The sequence below is a fragment of the Microcaecilia unicolor genome, chromosome 3, assembly GCF_901765095.1.
Source record: "Microcaecilia unicolor chromosome 3, aMicUni1.1, whole genome shotgun sequence".
In the NCBI taxonomy this organism is placed as follows: domain Eukaryota; kingdom Metazoa; phylum Chordata; class Amphibia; order Gymnophiona; family Siphonopidae; genus Microcaecilia; species Microcaecilia unicolor.
The window spans coordinates 341,591,586-341,610,216 of NC_044033.1; the positions used below are offsets into that span (position 1 = coordinate 341,591,586).

At 42.0% G+C, this 18,631-nt stretch overlaps 1 protein-coding gene across 1 annotated transcript in view; it reads right to left on the reverse strand.

The window, feature by feature from the left end:
* Positions 1–18,631, reverse strand: part of EYA4 (EYA transcriptional coactivator and phosphatase 4) — a 401,958-nt gene that overhangs the window by 32,380 nt on the left and 350,947 nt on the right. Inside the window, 2 exon segments of the mRNA XM_030198463.1 lie at positions 7,192–7,372; positions 16,245–16,324. Of these exon segments, the coding sequence (XP_030054323.1) occupies positions 7,192–7,372; positions 16,245–16,324 (261 nt within the window).

Sequence of the window (18,631 nt, forward strand, 5' to 3'; positions counted from 1 at the left end):
TGGTGTGTGAAACTTAGGCAGGCTCATTGACTAGTTTAAGTGGATGTGCTTAAGTGCACCACACAAAGCACACAACTGATAAGTTACGCACCTCACTTGGTGGCACACCGAGGTGTATGTCCCTTTGGAGTTATGCACAAACCTATTTTGGCATGTACTCTATAGATTAGCCCAAAGAAGTAACAAGGCAGATGATCCGCAAGATCCACTGTGGCAGACAAAAGAGCAGATCAAACAAGATGTCTTTTCTTCAAAGTTTATTGGCTAAAAAACAGAACATAAAAACATGCCAGAGACGCTGGCTGTGTTTGCCCAAGCAAGAGCTGCATCAAATCTGCTACAGAATTCTTGTGTAAGTCAGCAGAAACAAGCCTAAATTTAGGCATGACTATTTACACTACATCTATGGCAGGTGTAAATGCATGTGCCTAAATGCAGCACTTGCGCGTGCAACTAATAGTGCAGTAGAAGACCAAATATCCAGACGTTCAGGGGATTGGGCCAGTCCGGATTTTGGGATTTTCTAGAATCTCAGGCAGTACTTTCAAAATTCACATTTTAGCATCTCTTCTCCTTGTGCAGCATCTCTGTGTCTGCCTTCACATTCCAGCATCTCTCCTCCTTTTCCAGTGTCTCTGTGTCTCCCTTCTCCATGCAGTATCTCTCTGCGTCTCCCTTCCCTTTCCAGTTTCTATCTTCACCATGCAGCATCTCCTTTCCCCTTCTAGCATCTCTCCTCCCCTCCAGCATCTTACTTACCCTTCAAGCATCTCCAATGCCCAAATGAGGGCCCAGGCCCTCCTGTTGATATGCCCCCCCTTTCATTCCCTCCCTCCTTCCTTCCCTCCCTTCTTCCCTGCATGGTCAGGCATCTTTTTCCCCATACCCGGCCCTGCCTACTTGTTTGCTCTCCAAGGCCTCCCCCCATGATTATGTCTCTCTCCTTCTTTCCCTTCCTCCCTCCCTCCTCGCACGGTCAGGTGTTTTTTTCCCCCACACCTGGCTCTACCCACTTGCTCTCACATTTTCCCCGAAGTCTTTGTGCTGCAGCAGCTTTACTCACAGGTTGCCTCTTTTACTCAATGTGCTTTTACCCTCTGACCCCATCCTGTCCCCTTCTGATGCAACTTTCTGTTACCAGAAGGGTTGGATAGGTCAGAGAGGAAAGGCACATTGAATGCCAGTGGTAGCCTACAAGTAAGGCTGCCACTGGTGCTGTAGCATGAAGGCTTCAGGATAAGGTGAGAGCGAGTGGGGAGAGCAAGCAGGCAGGGACGGGAGAGAGATGCTGAGCTGTTTTTTTTTTTTTTTTTGGGGGGGGGGGTAGGAGGGAGTCTGGATTCTTAGCCAGTCCGGAACCTGCAATTTAAAGCGGTTTGGATTCTCGGGTAGTCCACATTTGTACAATACGGATTTTTTAGACTTTCACTATATTTGATAAAGTATAGTAAAAGCATAGCATCCATAATCTCCCTGTGCACCTCCCACGTGAATGTCCCCTTTGCAGTTATGTGCCAGAGTATTTAATAGAATAGGATGATAACTCACTTATACACTAACTACAAATGAATGCCAATTAAAGATCAGCACTGGTTCTTTAAAGTTACACTGTCATCTTTAACGTTAGCCTCTTGTGATCTCTCATGTGGTGTGCCCTAAGGATCCATTGTATCCCTTACCTTATTCAACCTCTTCCTCAGTCCCCTGGCAACTCTTAGTCAATCCAAAGGCATCAGTGCATACTACTATGCAGATGATATCCTTCTTATTCACTAAACAACATCTGATACTCTTAATCTTTTACCACTACAAAACTGCCTTGATGATGTGGCAACTTGGCTCATGACCATCGACTTGTACTCAAGACTGCCAAAACCACTACCTGCTGGATAACCAGACATTCTCCATCTTGATCTTAATGCCAGTCCTTTTTGGATTGTCTGTTCCCACTGTAGATGCTTTTAAATATTGAGGCTGTCACTCCAAGCTGTCTCTCACTGGACAAATATTCTCCATTCTAAAATTTAGTTTTCTGGTCCATTGACAGTTCAGATCAGAATGAAATTATCTAACTGATAAGGCTCTACATACACTTTTCCATGGTGATGGTGCTCCTGCTGCTGCTTTTTATTTGAACTTTCTACTAACTATTAGGTGCAAGTGCCCCTTTGGGACCCTAATAGTTATAGCCCCTGACGCAGCCTCTACGGAGGCGAAATGTGGCCACATTGGGTATTATTTGCTTTAAGTGGCAGAAATAAAACATTTTCAAAGATCAGAAGGCTTGTGTTCTGCTTTTCTGGGCTGCCTTGCACTTCCTGTAGACTACTGTTTCCTCTTCTGGACTTCCTCCGGGAATGAACTCCATTTAGCTTTTGGTTGACTTATTTTATTATCATTCTTTGCTTTTTTTTCAACTTTCACCCAGTTTTTGTTAGCAGGTATTAGGCTAAGTTACCCCAGGTCTCTTATTATGGAACTAAATTCACATCCAAACCCAGTCATTTGAGTTCCTCATTCTGCTCACCTGTGTTCCTGACCACAGGTATGTTATCTCACTTGCCGCATTTCACATTACTCTGTCTTCTTGTCTCTCGAACTGCCATTCAATACATTCTAAATCTACCCTTGTCCATGCTTAACATTCATGCATATATTTTATGTCTCACTGAAATCTGGTTACATTCTGGTGAGGAAGCATATCTTTATCAATATCTACCTGATGGTTTCTAAGCTTTCACACAGCACGTTTATCTAAATATGGTGGTGGAATTGTTGCTATCCTTCCCTCCTCCTATTCCGCTATTGAAATTCCTCCTTCTACTTTTCATTATCCTGAGGTTCATGGTATTCATATGAAATCTGATATTGCATTATATCTGTCCCCTCTGGTGGGGCAGTTGGGGGCACTGACACTGTCTGATTGCACCTCTTCTCGCTTTCTCCTCTTTTATTTATGATGTAACTTCATTTCAGTATTTTCTTTCTAATTATTGGACTGGGTTAATGTAAACCACTCAGTAAGGATATCAACTATTGATTAAAATTGGAAACTTAGGGCCCCTTTTACTAAGCCACGTAAGTATCTACGTGTGCCCAACAAGCCCCAAAATGGAGTTACCGCCCGACTCTTGCAGTAATTTAATTTTTTTCTCGCGTCCAGTACATGTGTCTGAAAAATATTTTTTATTTTCGGACGCGTGTAATGAATGCACGCCAAGTGGCATTTGACACGCGTAGGTCATTACCTCCTGAATTCTTTACCGCTAGGTCAATGTCTGGCAGTAAGGTCTCAGACCCAAAATGGATGCGCGGCAATTTTGATTTTCCCACATGTCCATTTTCGGCAAAAAAAGAGGACTTTTTTACAGGCACGCTGAAAAATGGATTGGCGCACACCTAAAACCCTCGCCTACACTGCCGCAAGCCATTTTTCATCTCGCCTTTGTAAAAGGACCCCTCAGAATTTTCTATTGAGTTCTGGCTGTCTCTTCAGATACCTGGATAGTCTAACCGAGACTCTTACCGACGAATTTCCCTATCGCATCTTTGTCAAGATCCTCTGTCTGGCTCACAAAGTTTTCCTTTATTTCATGCTTCTCTCACTATCCCTTACACCATACTAGATCGCACAGATCACTGGACTCTCATCGTTTAGTACTTCCTGCTCTGAAGAAAGCCCACCTTGAATCAATTGGACACTCTACCTTTTATTTTCTTGTTCCCAAATTATGTAAAAACCTCTCACTTCACATTTATATTGAATCAGTATTCAAAAAATGTAACGTCAAAAAAACCTACTTTTTTTTTTACCAGGCTTTTAATCAGCAGCACTTGAATGATTTGGACAGGTCATTGCCTACACAATAATTTTATTTATTTTTTAAAATGGTACATCCTTAATCTTGCATGGTTGTGTCTGTCCTGTCTACCCTGGAGCTCCTTTCTTATTTTTGATTTTTCATTGTAAACTGCCTTGATTTACCAGTTCAGATTAGGCGGTATTTCAAATATGCAATGAACAAACATAAACATACTTGTCATCAGAAAGTTGTCTGTCCTTTGCCCTCAGCAGTGGGCTTGTTCAGATGCTGAAGTAACACCCACAGAAGTCCTGAAAGCTATCAAGACCTTGGGAGCGGGCAAAGCCCAAGGAATAGACAGTTTGATGATAAAGTACTATAAGGCTTTTGCAGCAGAACTGGAGGCCTAGATATCAGCGATTCCTAAGGATGAGATCAGACTGCCAATCATACCGTTCCATTTCTGTTTTGAATGTGGATGTAAAAATATTTGCTAAAGTCTCAGCAACCAGACTGGGGAAGTTTTGCCCTACTTGGTTCATCCGGACCAAGATGGTTTATCCCTAAATGACAGGCAGTGGATTACACGCACAGAGGGGTCCTTTTACAAAGGCGAGCTGAAAAATGGCTTGCGGTAGTATAGTTGCGGATTTTGGGCATGCACCGATCCATCTTTCAGCGCACCTGTGAAAAAGGCCTTTTTAAAATTTTTGCCGAAAATAGATGTGTGGCAAAATGTCCACACCAGTACTTTAGGGCCCTGTTTACTAAGCTAAAAGTTAGTGTAACAGTGTTTAGCATATCTGCGTTCAAAAAACGTTTGGACAAGTTCCTGGAGGAAAAGTCCATAGTCTGCTACTGAAATAGACATGGGATAGCCATTGCTTGCCCTGGGATTGGTAGTATGGAATGCTGCTACTATTTCAGTTTCTGCCAGGTACTTGTGACCTGGATTGGCCACTGCTGGAAACAGGATACTGGGCTAGATGGACCACTGGTCTGATCCAGTATGGCTATTCTTATTTTCTTTTTTTCATATTCTTTCAGGGCATAAGATGGTCTGTCCACAGTAATTTGCTTTGACATTCAGTTCCAGGGTTACTAACAGATACACAATAGGACCTGGATACTTAGCTTAAATGGGAGATAAAAGACTGACCCGAATCTGATACATTCTTATTGATTCTCATTCAGTTACCTCAGTTGGTATATCTACAGCTAAGATATGTGAATTTCTTGACACTATTATGTTTTAATGTGTAATTTAGATTAAAGGAAAGAAAGAGAAATTAATTGCTCGTGGCATTTCCTTATGTTCTCACTCATCCTATTGGCTGTTTTTCTTATATAAGCTGCTGGTGGGTGGAGCCTATGCTCATTTCAAGTCCCCACAATTCTGAGTACAAAGAAATTCATTGCATTCCATCTACTTCCATAGCATCATCTCTGCATTTTCTCTCCAATAAAACCATAAACCTAAACCACAATACAAATTCTTACCAATATTTAACTAATATTTTAACTACACCCCCAAAGTCATGTTGCTTCTTAGTGTCCATCTGCCACTGGATAATAAGCCAGGGCCAAGAGAGTGGCAGGGGGGCAAAATTCACTAGGCCCAGCTTCCAAGGGGGGCCTGGTGCTGCTGGGGTCATCTCTCTCTCTCCTGCTCCTGTCAGGACCCAGGTGATTGCATTAATGCAGGAGCAGGAGAGAGACAGAGCGTGGCGCCGGGCCCCACCTTGGAGGCAGGGGAGAAGCAGATGCACTGACGTAGGAAGGTAGGGGGTCGGGGGCGGTTGCAGCACTCCGGGCCCCCCTTGGAGGCTGGGGAGGAGCAGATGCACTGACGCAGGAAGGTAGGGGGCGGGAGACGGTTGCAGCACTATGGGCCTCCCTTGGAGGCAGGGGAGGAGCAGATGCACAGACGCAGGAAGGTAGGGGGCAGGGGGTGGTTGCAGTACTCCGGGCCCCCCTTGCAGGCTGGGGAGGAGCAAGTGCACTGATACAGGAAGGTAGGGGGCGGAGGCAGTGGTGTGCTGGAGCAGGCTTTCACAGGCTCGCAAGAGCCAGTTGTTAAGTTTTTAAGAATTTTGGGAGCCGGTTGTTAAAGTAGGGCCCTCCATGGCTACTTTTACAACTGACTCCCAAAATGTGGGCTTGGGCTCCCTGCTGAATTCTCTTTTACTTTGCTGGTGGGGATGCTGAGCCCTGCCAGCCAAGTAAATAGACTGCTGCTGTTCCCCACTCCTTGTTTCCAGCTTTGAGCAGCAGGATGGGACTTCTCCAGCATGTGTGAGAAGTTTCAGCATGCTGCTCAGAGCAAGACGTTGGGAGTGGTGGCAGTCCATTTATTGGCTGCCAGCAAAGGTATGCCTAGCGTGCCCGCACGAAGGGAGGGAGGAGAGAGAGGCAAGTGTTGCTCCCCTCCCCCCCCCCCCCCCCCACCGCCACCCTGGCCCTTCCAACTGCAGAGCTGGCTACCTCCGGAGAAACAGCCTGTTGTTAAAAATTTACCAGCACACCCCTGGACGGAGGCAGCTTGAGAGTGCAGTGAGGGAGTGGGTGGGAGCAGCAGCAGCATCCCAACTGGGAGGGGGGGGGGGGCAGCTGCAGCGGCCCTGCCCTGCCCTGGGCCTGGCTCTGTCTCTTGGCGGCTCTGCAGTAAGCACCACATATCAGGGACTGCCTCTTCCATGTACTTGCAGAGCACTGTGTACATCTTGTAGCACTATATAAATGTTTATAGCAACAGAAACAAGTTATAGAACTGCTCTAAGAAAGAGCTGTAAATACCTATCTATAGAGTGATATTACAGAATTTTCTACACCACTAATCCAGCGAACTTGAATTTCAGCAAAACCGAAACAAAGGGTTCAACAAATGTCACAGGCTCTCTCTTTGGTTTCAGTTTCCCACTTTACTGTGTCCTGCAATAGCTGCAAAAATATCTCGGAAGCTGAACTTGGCCAACAGCAGGGTAGCATTTATGCAATAAAGTCTCTTGCTGCTGGGAGCTAGGATTTCCCACCAGCCACCCTGGTACTGGGATGAGTCCCCTTGTTTGCCACATGCAAATGCATTTTACATAGAACTGGAATGTGGTTTTGACAATGCAATGCTTTTCTATTTTTGCCTACTTTCAAAACATTTATGTGGTTACTCAACAATCAGCTCTCTTGTTTGTTTAAAGGCTGTAAAACCAAAATAGTATAAGTACAGCTTAGACCATGACTCATGGGGCAAGCTTTATAATCTCATGCATTGCATTAAATTGAGTAAACGCTGAGGCACTACGCTTTTGCTTTAATGATCAGAAGCGTTAAGGAGAGAAAAGTGAAAACAGAGGTATAGTAGCAGCTCAACAGTTTAAGAAAGTTGCTTTACCTGGAGGAAGGTCTGTACCCGGCTGATTGTTTAGCCCTGGGAGAGATTCCTGTAACTGATACGTTGACGATGATGAGGTACCATCCACTGTGTTATTTGAGTTCATATACGTGCCATACGTTGATGCTGAGTAATACTGTGCATACTGGTTTTGGCCAAAAGCTGTGTAAGAAGGATAATCCTGGAACAGTGAAAACAATTTATGAAGTCAGGCTGGATTGAGAAGGTGACCATTCTTCTTACATTCTGATTTACAAAAAGGATTAAGTCTTACTCAGTGCTGCAAATACCACTAATATCCAATTTCATTAGGATCCGATATCAAACTACTGCACAAGAGAAACCAAACAATAAATAAATAAATCTTTTATATCCATCATGTAAGTGCAAAAAAAAGGACAGAACTATCATAGTTGAGATTTTTTTGTACAACGCCTTTTCTGAAATTTTCCATATATGCATAACTAAAGGTTTCCCTTCTGCACCATTTTGTAGTTCATTAACTTATTGACTGCAGTAATACCTGGCCAGTAAAAGATGACTTGCCGAGGGGTCCTTTGGTAATTGGAGGTTACTGCCCGGTTTACCGCGTGGTTCTTGCGGTAATTTCAATTTTGGCGCGCATCCGCTATGCACACCTGAAAAATATGTATTATTTTCTGGTGTGTGGCAGCTAAGCGCGTCGTGGCATTTGAACGTGTGTAGACCATTAACCACCCTGTTACCACGTGAGACCTAGTCAATGGCTTGCGGTAAGGTTTCAGACCCAAAATGAACGCGCGACAATTTTCATTTTGCTGCACGTCCATTTTCAGCAAAAAAATAAGGCATTTTTTTGTAGGTGCAATAAAAAATAATTCTGCGCACTGCCCAAAACGTGCGTCTACACTACTGCAGGCCATTTCAGCGCAGAACCCCTAAACAAACTGTTGTGAGTAACTGTGTATAAGTGAAGTCCATCTCTTCTTCTCCCTCACTTCCCATGGGTAGGCTATTTAACCTTAATGAGAGACAGGACCTGAATACACCCTCTTTAAAACACACTATTCAAACTGCAAACCACCCAAAATACAGCAGTAAGACTGATTTTCTCTTTGCATAAACATGATAGAATTTCAAGAAATTATGTGGATCTACACTGGAATCCTATGGAAGCTAGAATTTTGTTTAAGTTCTTTTGCATGCTGTTTAAAATTTTCAATGGTAATTGCCCTGAGTATCTGATCTCCCATTTTTTATTTGTTTTGGTTGTAAGAGATAGAAAATGGTCCTATACTTCTCCTTTTCCTCGTCCATCACCTAAAGGCATCAAAAGATATAAGTTATATGAAAAACTGTATGCCTTTTTAGCACCAGAAATTTGGTCAGATTATACACAATTCCCCGGATTCTATATAGAGCACCGAAGGGGCACCGAAAAATGGCTTGCGCTAGTGTAGGTGTACGTTTTGGATGTGCACAGGTCCATTTTTCAGCGTGCCTGTATAAAAGGCCTTTTTTTGGACCAAAAATGGACATGCAGCAAAATAAAAAATTGGCGTGCATCCATTTTGGGCCTGACACCTTACCGCCACCCACTGCCTTAGCAGTAAGGTCTCATGTGTTAACCGGGTAGTAATCGTCAGCGCGCATACAATGACGATTATGCCTGCTTAGTGCCATGTGCTAGAAAATAAAATGTGAGCACGCCTTAGTAAAAGATGCCCCCCCCCCAAGTTCTGCATTCTGTTTAAAACAAACCTTATTAAAACCTATCTGTGTTCGATTCCCTCAATTGCTCCTGCCATAAATTCACTTTTCTCCATAAACCTGTTGGAAAAGCCAAGTTTTTAATCCTTTTTTAAATGACGCTAAGTTTCTGCATCATTCTTCGATGATATGTAAGGTGGTCCAATGGCATCCCAGCCAGTCAGGCTTTCAGGATATCCATAATGAATATTAATGAGAGAGATTTTGCATGCACTTACTCCAGTGAAAGCAAATCTATCTCATGAATATTCATTAAGGGCTCTAAGCAGGAATTGAATAATGGTATCTGGATGCCCTGAGTCTCTTATAGATTAGAATGTAAGTCTGCATTTAGGTGCCATGTACAAGGCAGGTGCAAATGTGAGCATATAAATATTGAACTTCAGTGCATAATTTACAATATTCTGTAATTATTTAACTAAGTGGGGACCCACCCATGTCCTACTCATGTATATGGCAACTTGCAGTTGCATGCTGTGGGCCCGATTCTATATATGGCATCTAAAATTAATGTGCGTTAGACAATCCAACTAAGCGTATTCTAAATACCACGTGTAAATCTATGCACGGTATTTAGAAAACGCTTAGGCATAGTTCATGCAACTATTTTTAAATTTATTTTGTTACATTTGTATCCCACATTTTCCCGCATATCTGTAGGCTCAATGTGGCTTACAGGGTACCGGAGAGGGGTTGCAGACTCCGGTGAGAACAAATAGAAAGTGGTGCTATGGTAAGATAAAGTTGTGTCCATTACATGCTTTAGTTTTGTTGTGTCGCAGGGATCAGACATTTAGGTTGGGTCAGTAGGGTATGCCTTTTTAAACAGGATAGTTTTAGTGATTTCCGGATGTTTAGATGGTCATGTGATGTTTTCAAGGCTTTTGGTAATGTGTTCCACAATTGTGAGGTTATGTAGGAAAAGCGGCTATGTAAGTTGATTTATATTTGAGGCCTTTGCAGCTGGATAATGCAGACTTAGGTATGTCATGTTGATTTTGATGTGTTCCTAGATGGTCCATTTAGGCCAACGAAAAACTGGTGCAAATCCCTGCGCATAGATTTATGCATACTAGCCTATAATAATTTTATAGTAACGCATGTAGATTTTAAGAATTTAGGTGCAGTACATTACAGAATACGCTTAGCAATGTACACGTGTAAATTCTAATTTCTGCCAATTAGTGCTCATTATTACTTGTTAAGAGCTGTTAACAATGCTGATTGGCTTTTTCAAACAATTAATCTATAGCATATTTATAGAATATGCTTAGATTTACGCGTGTAACTCTAGGCGTACTATATAGAATCCGGTAGTGTGTGGGTAGCATGCTAAGCTTTAAAATACCATTTAATGCCCGACTGGCACTTACACACATGAATGTAACATTCACACACATAAGTGCTAATATTCTAATGTAATGGTATCAGTTTATTACTGAAATATGTAGCATATTTGCTGGTTATATATACACCAATATATTTGTGTATCTTTATATATATGTATTTGACAACTGCAGCAGAGAAATAGTTTCATTCCAAAAGCCCTCTTCCCTCTCCCTTTGGGGAATATTTACAAGACAAAGGTACTGCTGCAGTGGCAGGGACCTTACCTTGCCTTTTCTCATTCCTTAAACAAAAGACTTAAGACTGCTTTAAAGTTTTAAATTGACTCTATTCCTCTGATCAACACAACAAAGATTGGACCTAACCAGAGGATGCAAGGAGACAGGCAGGGAAAGGTGTGAATACCCCATTGAAGACAAAGACTTCAGAAGGGAAACCATAAACAGACATTTGCTTGTCAAAGGTATACCTGCCCCTCCCATCATCTATCAGACAAATGGACGCCAGGACATCTGCAGAAAGAAGGACTTATAATGTGGTCATGTGAACAGACTACATGAACCATAATGCCTTGCAAAATATCCAGGACATGCACACACCATGCTTCTCTGCTAACATTATAAAAGGCCTGGAAACAGCCCAGCTCGTCCTCTTGGGACCTGCCTCCTCTTGGAACCTGCCTCCTCTTGGGACCTGCTGCTCTCTTTGGGGTCTGCTGACGCCTTGCCCCTCAACATGTGCTCATCAATCAGCTGGGACCACAGCATGCTTGTAACAAGGACTGTAAGTTAACCTACCTGCTACGTTGTTCTATTTTATGCACAGATTACCTGTAAAGATCTCTTAAAACCTACCTCTCGTGTGCAGTTGTATATTAAATCAACCTTTTTGAAGCTAAATACGGTCTCTTTGGTGTTCTGATACTTAATTTATTTAATTTATTGCAATTATCACCTTTGGTGATGGTGGAGAAAATTAATATCCTAAAACTTATAAAATACAGCATCTGCTCTTAAATTATAAACAGTAGCGAGTTGCTCTAGAGCTATTTTCCCCAAAATAAATATTTCTTGTAACACTACAATCTTAGTGAGCAAACAGTGTTTACATTTAGACACTAAGTTTATAGAATGAAGGGGCATATGTTTAAATAACATCAATTTTAGAAAGGCAAAGTACACATGGGACTTATCTTCAAATATTGCCATGTGCACATGCTCCCAGCAGCAGCAGACACATGCATATGTTTAACCCTGCTCCAGAGCGGTCATGGGAGCACACATGTATGCCTTCCACTTTATGCACGTGTGAGGGGAAATTCTATAAACATTTACATACACATTTCCCCGGATTCTACAATGTTCAGATTTGGGTGTGGATCTTAGATCCATGTGCAAACTAATTAGTTAATGAGCTGTTAGCAATCACTTATTGATATTATAAGTTGCATTAATTAGGACTTACATGCAGATCTGCCTATGCGCTATTCTATAACACTGTGTGCCTAAATTGTCTCGCATGTAACTCAAAAGGGGGTGTGATCATGGGAGGGGGCATGGGCAGGTCAGGGGTGGTCCCAAAATTTAGTTGCAGAGTTTTATTTATTTATTTGTTACATTTGTATCCCACATTTCCCCACCTATTTGTAGGCTCAATGTGGCTTACATAGTACCGGAGAGGTCTTTGCAGGCTCCGGTGTGAACAAATACAGGGTGATGTTGTGGTAAGATCAAGTTCGTGTGGCACAGCCACATTAGGGAATCGGAGAACGGATGAGTTGTGTTATGTCCATTACGTGCTTTAGTTTGGTTGTGTTGCAGAGATTAGGCATTTAAGTTGGATCGGTAGGGTATGCCTTTTTAAACAGGTTGGTTTTTAGTGATTTCCGGAAGTTTAGGTGGTCGTACGTCATTTTCAAGGCTTTTGGTAATGCGTTCCACAGTTGTGTGCTTATGTAGAAAAAACTAGGTGCATAAGTTGTTTTGTATTTAAGTCCTTTGCAGCTTGGGTAGTGCAGATTTAGATAAGATTGTGTTGATTCGGATGTATTTCTAATTGGTAAGTCGATCAAGTCTTAACATTCAATTAGCATTTATTGCTAATTTTTTTTTTGTTACATTTGTACCCCGCGCTTTCCCACTCATGGCAGGCTCAATGCGGCTTACATGTTGAATTTAAGTACTAATTGATTGTTAAGTACTAATTATTGGCGCTGATTGGCTTGTTGATCAATTGTCATTAGCTGCATGCCAGCATTTACACCAGGTTTCCAGCGGCATATGTCCTCATGCCCAAATTTGGGTGCGGGAATCCACAGGTTGCTTAGTGCTAAGAGATCTTAATAAAATTGGTGCTTGGCGTGGATCTTAAACAGTGCCCTATTCAGGGAGCCATTTACTGAAACCGGTCCATTATCTGGGGAACTATATAAATGGCACCTAAAGTTCTAGCTAGGTACCAAGAAGTGTGTAATGCTTGCAAGTGACTCATTTGAAAAGTAATTTCACAAGTAAAGTCCGCATCATTACATTACATTAAAATTTCTAGACCGCCTGACCCATAAGTTCAAGGAGGTTTACAATAGATTAAAAGCTAAGTACCAGACAAACCTCGGGAATTACAATTGTAACCATCTGATTAATTGCAACAAAGTTAGCAAACAAATCTGTTAAAGAAAATAGTCTTCAAATGTTTCCAAAAATTATCATAATTGTTCAAGTCTAACTTTAAAGCAGCGACAACTGCTTTGCTGAGGTGCGTGTGTATGGGCCGATCACAGGCAGCTCACATCTAGCTATGGACAGCTATATATCAGCTGTAGAGCTGGTGTGAGTGCTTGTATATTAAATGTAAGTGCATTTTTGGCCACTTGTGCTAGCGTTCTATAAACGCAGGTGTCAGAACCAGTAAATTTAGAAGGCACCCTGTCATAAACGATATTTTTGACTGGTAAGACATCATTAGTGTTATGAATCTTGGCACTTTATTTCAAACATTTGATTTTGTCAGATTTAAACTATTTTCCAAGGCAGAGGATTAGCCTAATGGCCAAAGAAGAAGCCTGGGAACAGGAAACTTGGAGGGGCATTTTCAATAGAATATCTAAATCAGAATTTGGACGTTTTACAAAACTGTCCAAATTCTGAACAGGAAAGAAGGTCATTTTCGAAAAAGATAGACATCTATCTTTTGTGTTCGAAAATACTATTGACGTTTGTGATTTAGACGTTTTGTGATTTGGAATTTTTTTTTGGTCCATTTTCGAACAAAAAATGTTGAAATGCAAAACATCCAAAACAGAGGAGGAGTGACTTAATGTTTAGTGCAGCGGGCTTTGATCCTGGCAACATGGGTTCAATTCCCACTGCTACTCCTTGTGACTTTGGGCAAGTCAAATGTCCAAGGGGCATTTTTGGATATGATATCTAAGTTTGAATGTGGATTTTGTTCTGTAAAATGTCCAAATCAGAACTGGAAAGGTCATTTTCTACAAAAAAAAAAGTCTTTTCCTTTTGAAAAATGCTGTTTGGAAAAAAAACATTTTGTGATTTGGATGTTTTATTTTTTGTCCATTGTCAAACTAAAAAGATCCAAACGTACAAAATACACAAGAAATCCAGAATAGAGTGAAACCATTCACATTCTAAGTGTGGTAAAAGCTTTGGTTGTAATGTAAATCTAAAGTGCATCAGAAAGTCCACATGGGAGAGAAAACCATTTGCAGGTATAGAGTCTGGTAAAAGCTTTGGTCAGAAGGTAAACCTCACAACCTCACAGAGAATACACACAGGAGTGAAACCATTTACCATGTCCTAAGTGTGGTAAAGCTTCAGTTGGAAAGAAAGCCTCACACAGCATCAGAGAATCCACACAGGGATAAAACCATTTACATGCACTGAGGAGGTAAAAGCTTTAGTTGCAATTGGCACAGGTATTAGGGAAAGTACATTCTTGCTATTGAGTATGGAAAAATAGCACTCTGGTATGTAATGAACCTCCTTTCATCTATAGATCTGAATGCTCCCAGTTACACATCTCACCATTGCTCCCTTACCTTGTCTGCTGAGCCCCCACAAACCCACCACCCCCAACTGTACACCACTACCATAGCCTTACAGGTGAAGGGAGCACCAATATGTGGTTCATGGGTTTCTGGTGGGTGTTTGGAGGGCTCACAGTTTCCTCCCACAGTGTAACAAGTAGGGAGGTAGAAGTCTGGGTCCACCTGTCTGCAGTGCACTGGCACCACTACTAGACTACTGCCAGGGACCTGCATTCTATTGTAATGGACCTGAGTATAACATCTGAGGCTGGCATGTAATATTTTTAATCATGTTTTGGGGGTGGGATGGGGATAGGGTGACCACTGGGGGAGTAAGGGGAAGGTGATCACCAATTCCCTCCAGTGGTCATCTGGACATTTGGTTAAACCACTTGCGTGGACTAGATTGAGTAGCCTAGTGGTTAGTGGCGGCAACTTTGATCCTGGGGAAGTGGGTTAAATTCCCACTGCCGCTATTAATTATAAAAAGAGGTCCTAGCTTCAAAACATCTAAGTTTTAGTCTTGGACGTTTTTGTTTTTTTTTTCCTTTATGGCTGAAAGACAACTAAGTCTTAGGAAATGCCCAAATCCCACCTTGAACATGCCCCTGGCACACCCCCTTGAGATTTAGACGTCCTTCTGACGGACTTCAAGAAAAACATCTAAAAAGAGGTTTCGAAAATACTGATTGGACGTCTTTGTGAGATAAAACGTCCAAATGCAGACATGTCACTTTTTGGACGTTTTTCTCTTTTGAAAATGAATGTGATAGTAACATAGTAGATGATGGCAGATAAAGACCTGTACGGTCCATCTAGTCTGCTCGACAAGATAATTCATTATGTAAGATATGAGGTGAGACAATATATGTATACGTGTTCTTGAATTATCTATTATTATTTTCAGGTCTGTAGAAGTCTGCCTGGCACTGTTCTTGTTCTAAAACTTTTGAAGTTTGTTATCGAAGCCCTTGAAAGCGCCATTCCAAACCATCCAAATCTATCCAGCCATGATCAGGGCACAGACCGTACAAGTCCACCTAGTACTAACTTTGCTTCCCATTTACCACTGTTGTCACCTAATTTCCACCATTGTCTTTGGATTGATTCTTTCTAAACAGGATTCCCACTTGCTTATCTCATGCATTTTTGAATTCTGTTATGGTTTTCATCGCCACCACCTGCCACAGAAGGGCATTCCAAGTATCCACCACCCTCTTGGTGAAAAAATACTTGAAATTATTTCTGAGTCGCCTCCCTTCAACTTCAATTCACGTCCTCTAGTTCTATCACCTTCCCTTTTCAAATCCTACAGTAGCTCATTGTGCTTGGGCAGTCATTTAACCCTCCATGGCTTTGTGATGGCACTGGCAGCCCACTGCACTCATGACCTGCCATGGTAAGCATCACACTTGTGCCATCACAGCTTGATGCAGGGGAACTACCAAAGGTCACATCAAACCTGCCAGCTGTTGGCACAATAAAAACAGACATCTACTGCACATTTTTGGACTTCTAGCACAATCAGACCTGGGGCTGGTATCTGATACCAAAAGCTGATATTCACAACTACTCACAAATTTTTCATCTATTTTACATCCCTCTCCCAACTCAGCTCAACCAGTCAGGCCCAGTGACAGTCCTTGGCCATGAGCCATGCAGTAGGGCTCAATCCAGAACCCTCAATCAGGCCCTAAATCAGCCTGTAGAGACTGTCATTGTGAGAAAACTGGACCTCCCTCCATCCCTCTGGGGATGTGAATGCCACCTCTGTGGCATCCATAATATGCAGCATTGCTAGTGAGCCACCAGGCTGTTACCTGCATATTTTTCATGCTAATTAAACACATCTTCAGTGACGTATATATCTGACAGAAAACAAATGATTTCAGGATATGAAGATGTGCATCCTAACCTGTTGAGTGCTACTGAAGTTTGTTGAACTGGAGACTGAATTGTTTGTATAAATATTGGATGATGGGGTAAAACTGGAACCTATGTAAAAGGGAAAATAATAAGGGGATGAAACTTAGAATGCACACAAACATAAAATCACAGCTCACTACTACACAGATGGAGACAGGTCCAATCCTAAAACAGTACTTTCTTCTGACAGTGAAGCTTTGACAAGTGTGAACTCAATAAACACATAAATTTAAACTGCAGATCTGAAATCATAAAATGGTAAAGTACCCTCAAAATAATTATTCTGCTGCCCTTTATATTCTTAGCCCGCTCGCCCTTCTGTGCTTAATTTTCGTGCTCAACTTGTTAACAGTGCTTCTGGATCAAGTTGGTTTCCTCCCCCCCTCCAGAAAATGTTGTTTTGTGGCCTATGGGCCTTGAGTTTTGGGATTTGGATTTGAAATTTAAGGGGTAAGTTATCAACATTGGCTACCATAAGTCGTGTTATTTTACTGTTAAGCACTGCTATTAAATCTAGGTCTCAATGCATAAAATGGGACTTGCACTAAAATAGCACGTTTTAACTGTATTGTGACTCGATCACTTTTTTTTTTGGTGAAACCCCCAGGTCGTGTACAACAAGATCAATATGAACATAGGCACTAGACAATAGGCTAAATTCTATAAATGGCGCCTTAAAATTCGGCACCGAAAAACCATGCAGTTAGTGTGATTCTATAAGCGATGCCTAAAGTTAAACATAGTTTAGAGAATATGGCTATGCACTGTTTTTGCGACTAAAATTTAGGCCACCGAAACCCAGGCCTAAATACCTGTGCCTAAGTTAGATGCAGATCGGGCGTATTCCATAATAGAGCGCATAGCTTTTTGAAGCGCCCACAACCCACCCATTCCACAACCATGGCCATGCCCCCCTTTCAACTGCATGAAAAAATTTATGCGCACCGCATTGTAGAATATGTCTACAAAGATTTGTGTAAATTCTAATTCAAGCCAATTAGCGCTAATTGATTAAGTACCAATTATTGGTGCTGATTGGCTTATTAATCAATTAAGTTGTTTGTGCAATTAGCGCACACAACTTAAGATGCCATATATAGAATCTGGGGGATTGTCAACAGAATCAAATATTTAAACAACAGTACTCTACTTAGAAAGTCAACGCAACAGACGTAAGACATCTAAAAAGACAGCATAGATTATAAGCTAAGGTGGAGCATATAGACAGATAAGACATAACATGTACATGCCCACTACCCACCAACTGCAGGATATGAAATCAGCACGTGGATTAGCACCCTTTCATGCCATCATTGTACCGTGACCGTGACTGTATACTAAGAGCATTTTTTCTGGCAAAAAAGGTGCCAGTACTCAAATGCCGGGCCACCCTTCAGGAGTGGGGTGATCACTGAGGGACCCACCCCACAATAGCCAGGCCCCCTGCAACCAGTCACAGAATTGGTGTGTAGAGTCTGAGATCTTTCATTAAAACTTGAGAACCATGGGTTAATTTTAGCAGACAATGGAAAAGGTGCCGGTACTCATACAGAGAAGTTCCATCCCCTTTACCATTTTGGTTGCTCTTCTTTGAACCTTTTCTAATTCTGCTATATGTTTTTTTTGAGATAAGGCGACCAGAACTGAACGCAATACTCAAGGTGTGGATGCACCATGGAACAATACAAAGGCATTATAGTGTTTTCGGTCTTATTCACCATCCCTTTCCCAATAATTCCTAGCATCCTATTTGCTTTCTTGGCCGCCGTAGCACACTAAGCAGAAGATTTCAACGTATTATCTACAACAACACCCAGATCTTTTCTTGAGCACTGACCCCCCAATGTGGACCCCAACATCAGGTAACTATGATTCGAATTATTCTTTCCAATGTGAATCACCTTGCATTTGTCCAGTCTACATTTCATCTACCATTTGGATGCCCAGTCTTTTTCCTGAGGTCTTCCTGCAATATTTCACAGTCCTCATGGGTTTTAACAACCTTGAAGAGGGGTGAGGGATCCACACAAGAGTACTACCCCTTTAAACTTGAAGGACAACTTGTAGGATCACTAGGTCTTATAGAACTGCAACAAACCTTTAGGGGGTCCTTTTTACTAAGGTATGCTAATGGATTTAACGCACTCTAAATGCCATGCAGCCCATAAGAATACAATGGGTTGCATGGCATTTAGAGCAGGTTAGTAAAAGGACCCCTTAATTGTGTGGGGGGCGGGGGTGGGGGAGGGAAGCAGGAAGCATACAAAACCCGACCAAGTATCTCACAAAAAGTGATTTGGTTGCATTCTTTCTACTAGCAAAGGGAATTGCAGCTCTCCAAATTTGGATAAACAGCAAGAACAAATCTGCCGATAT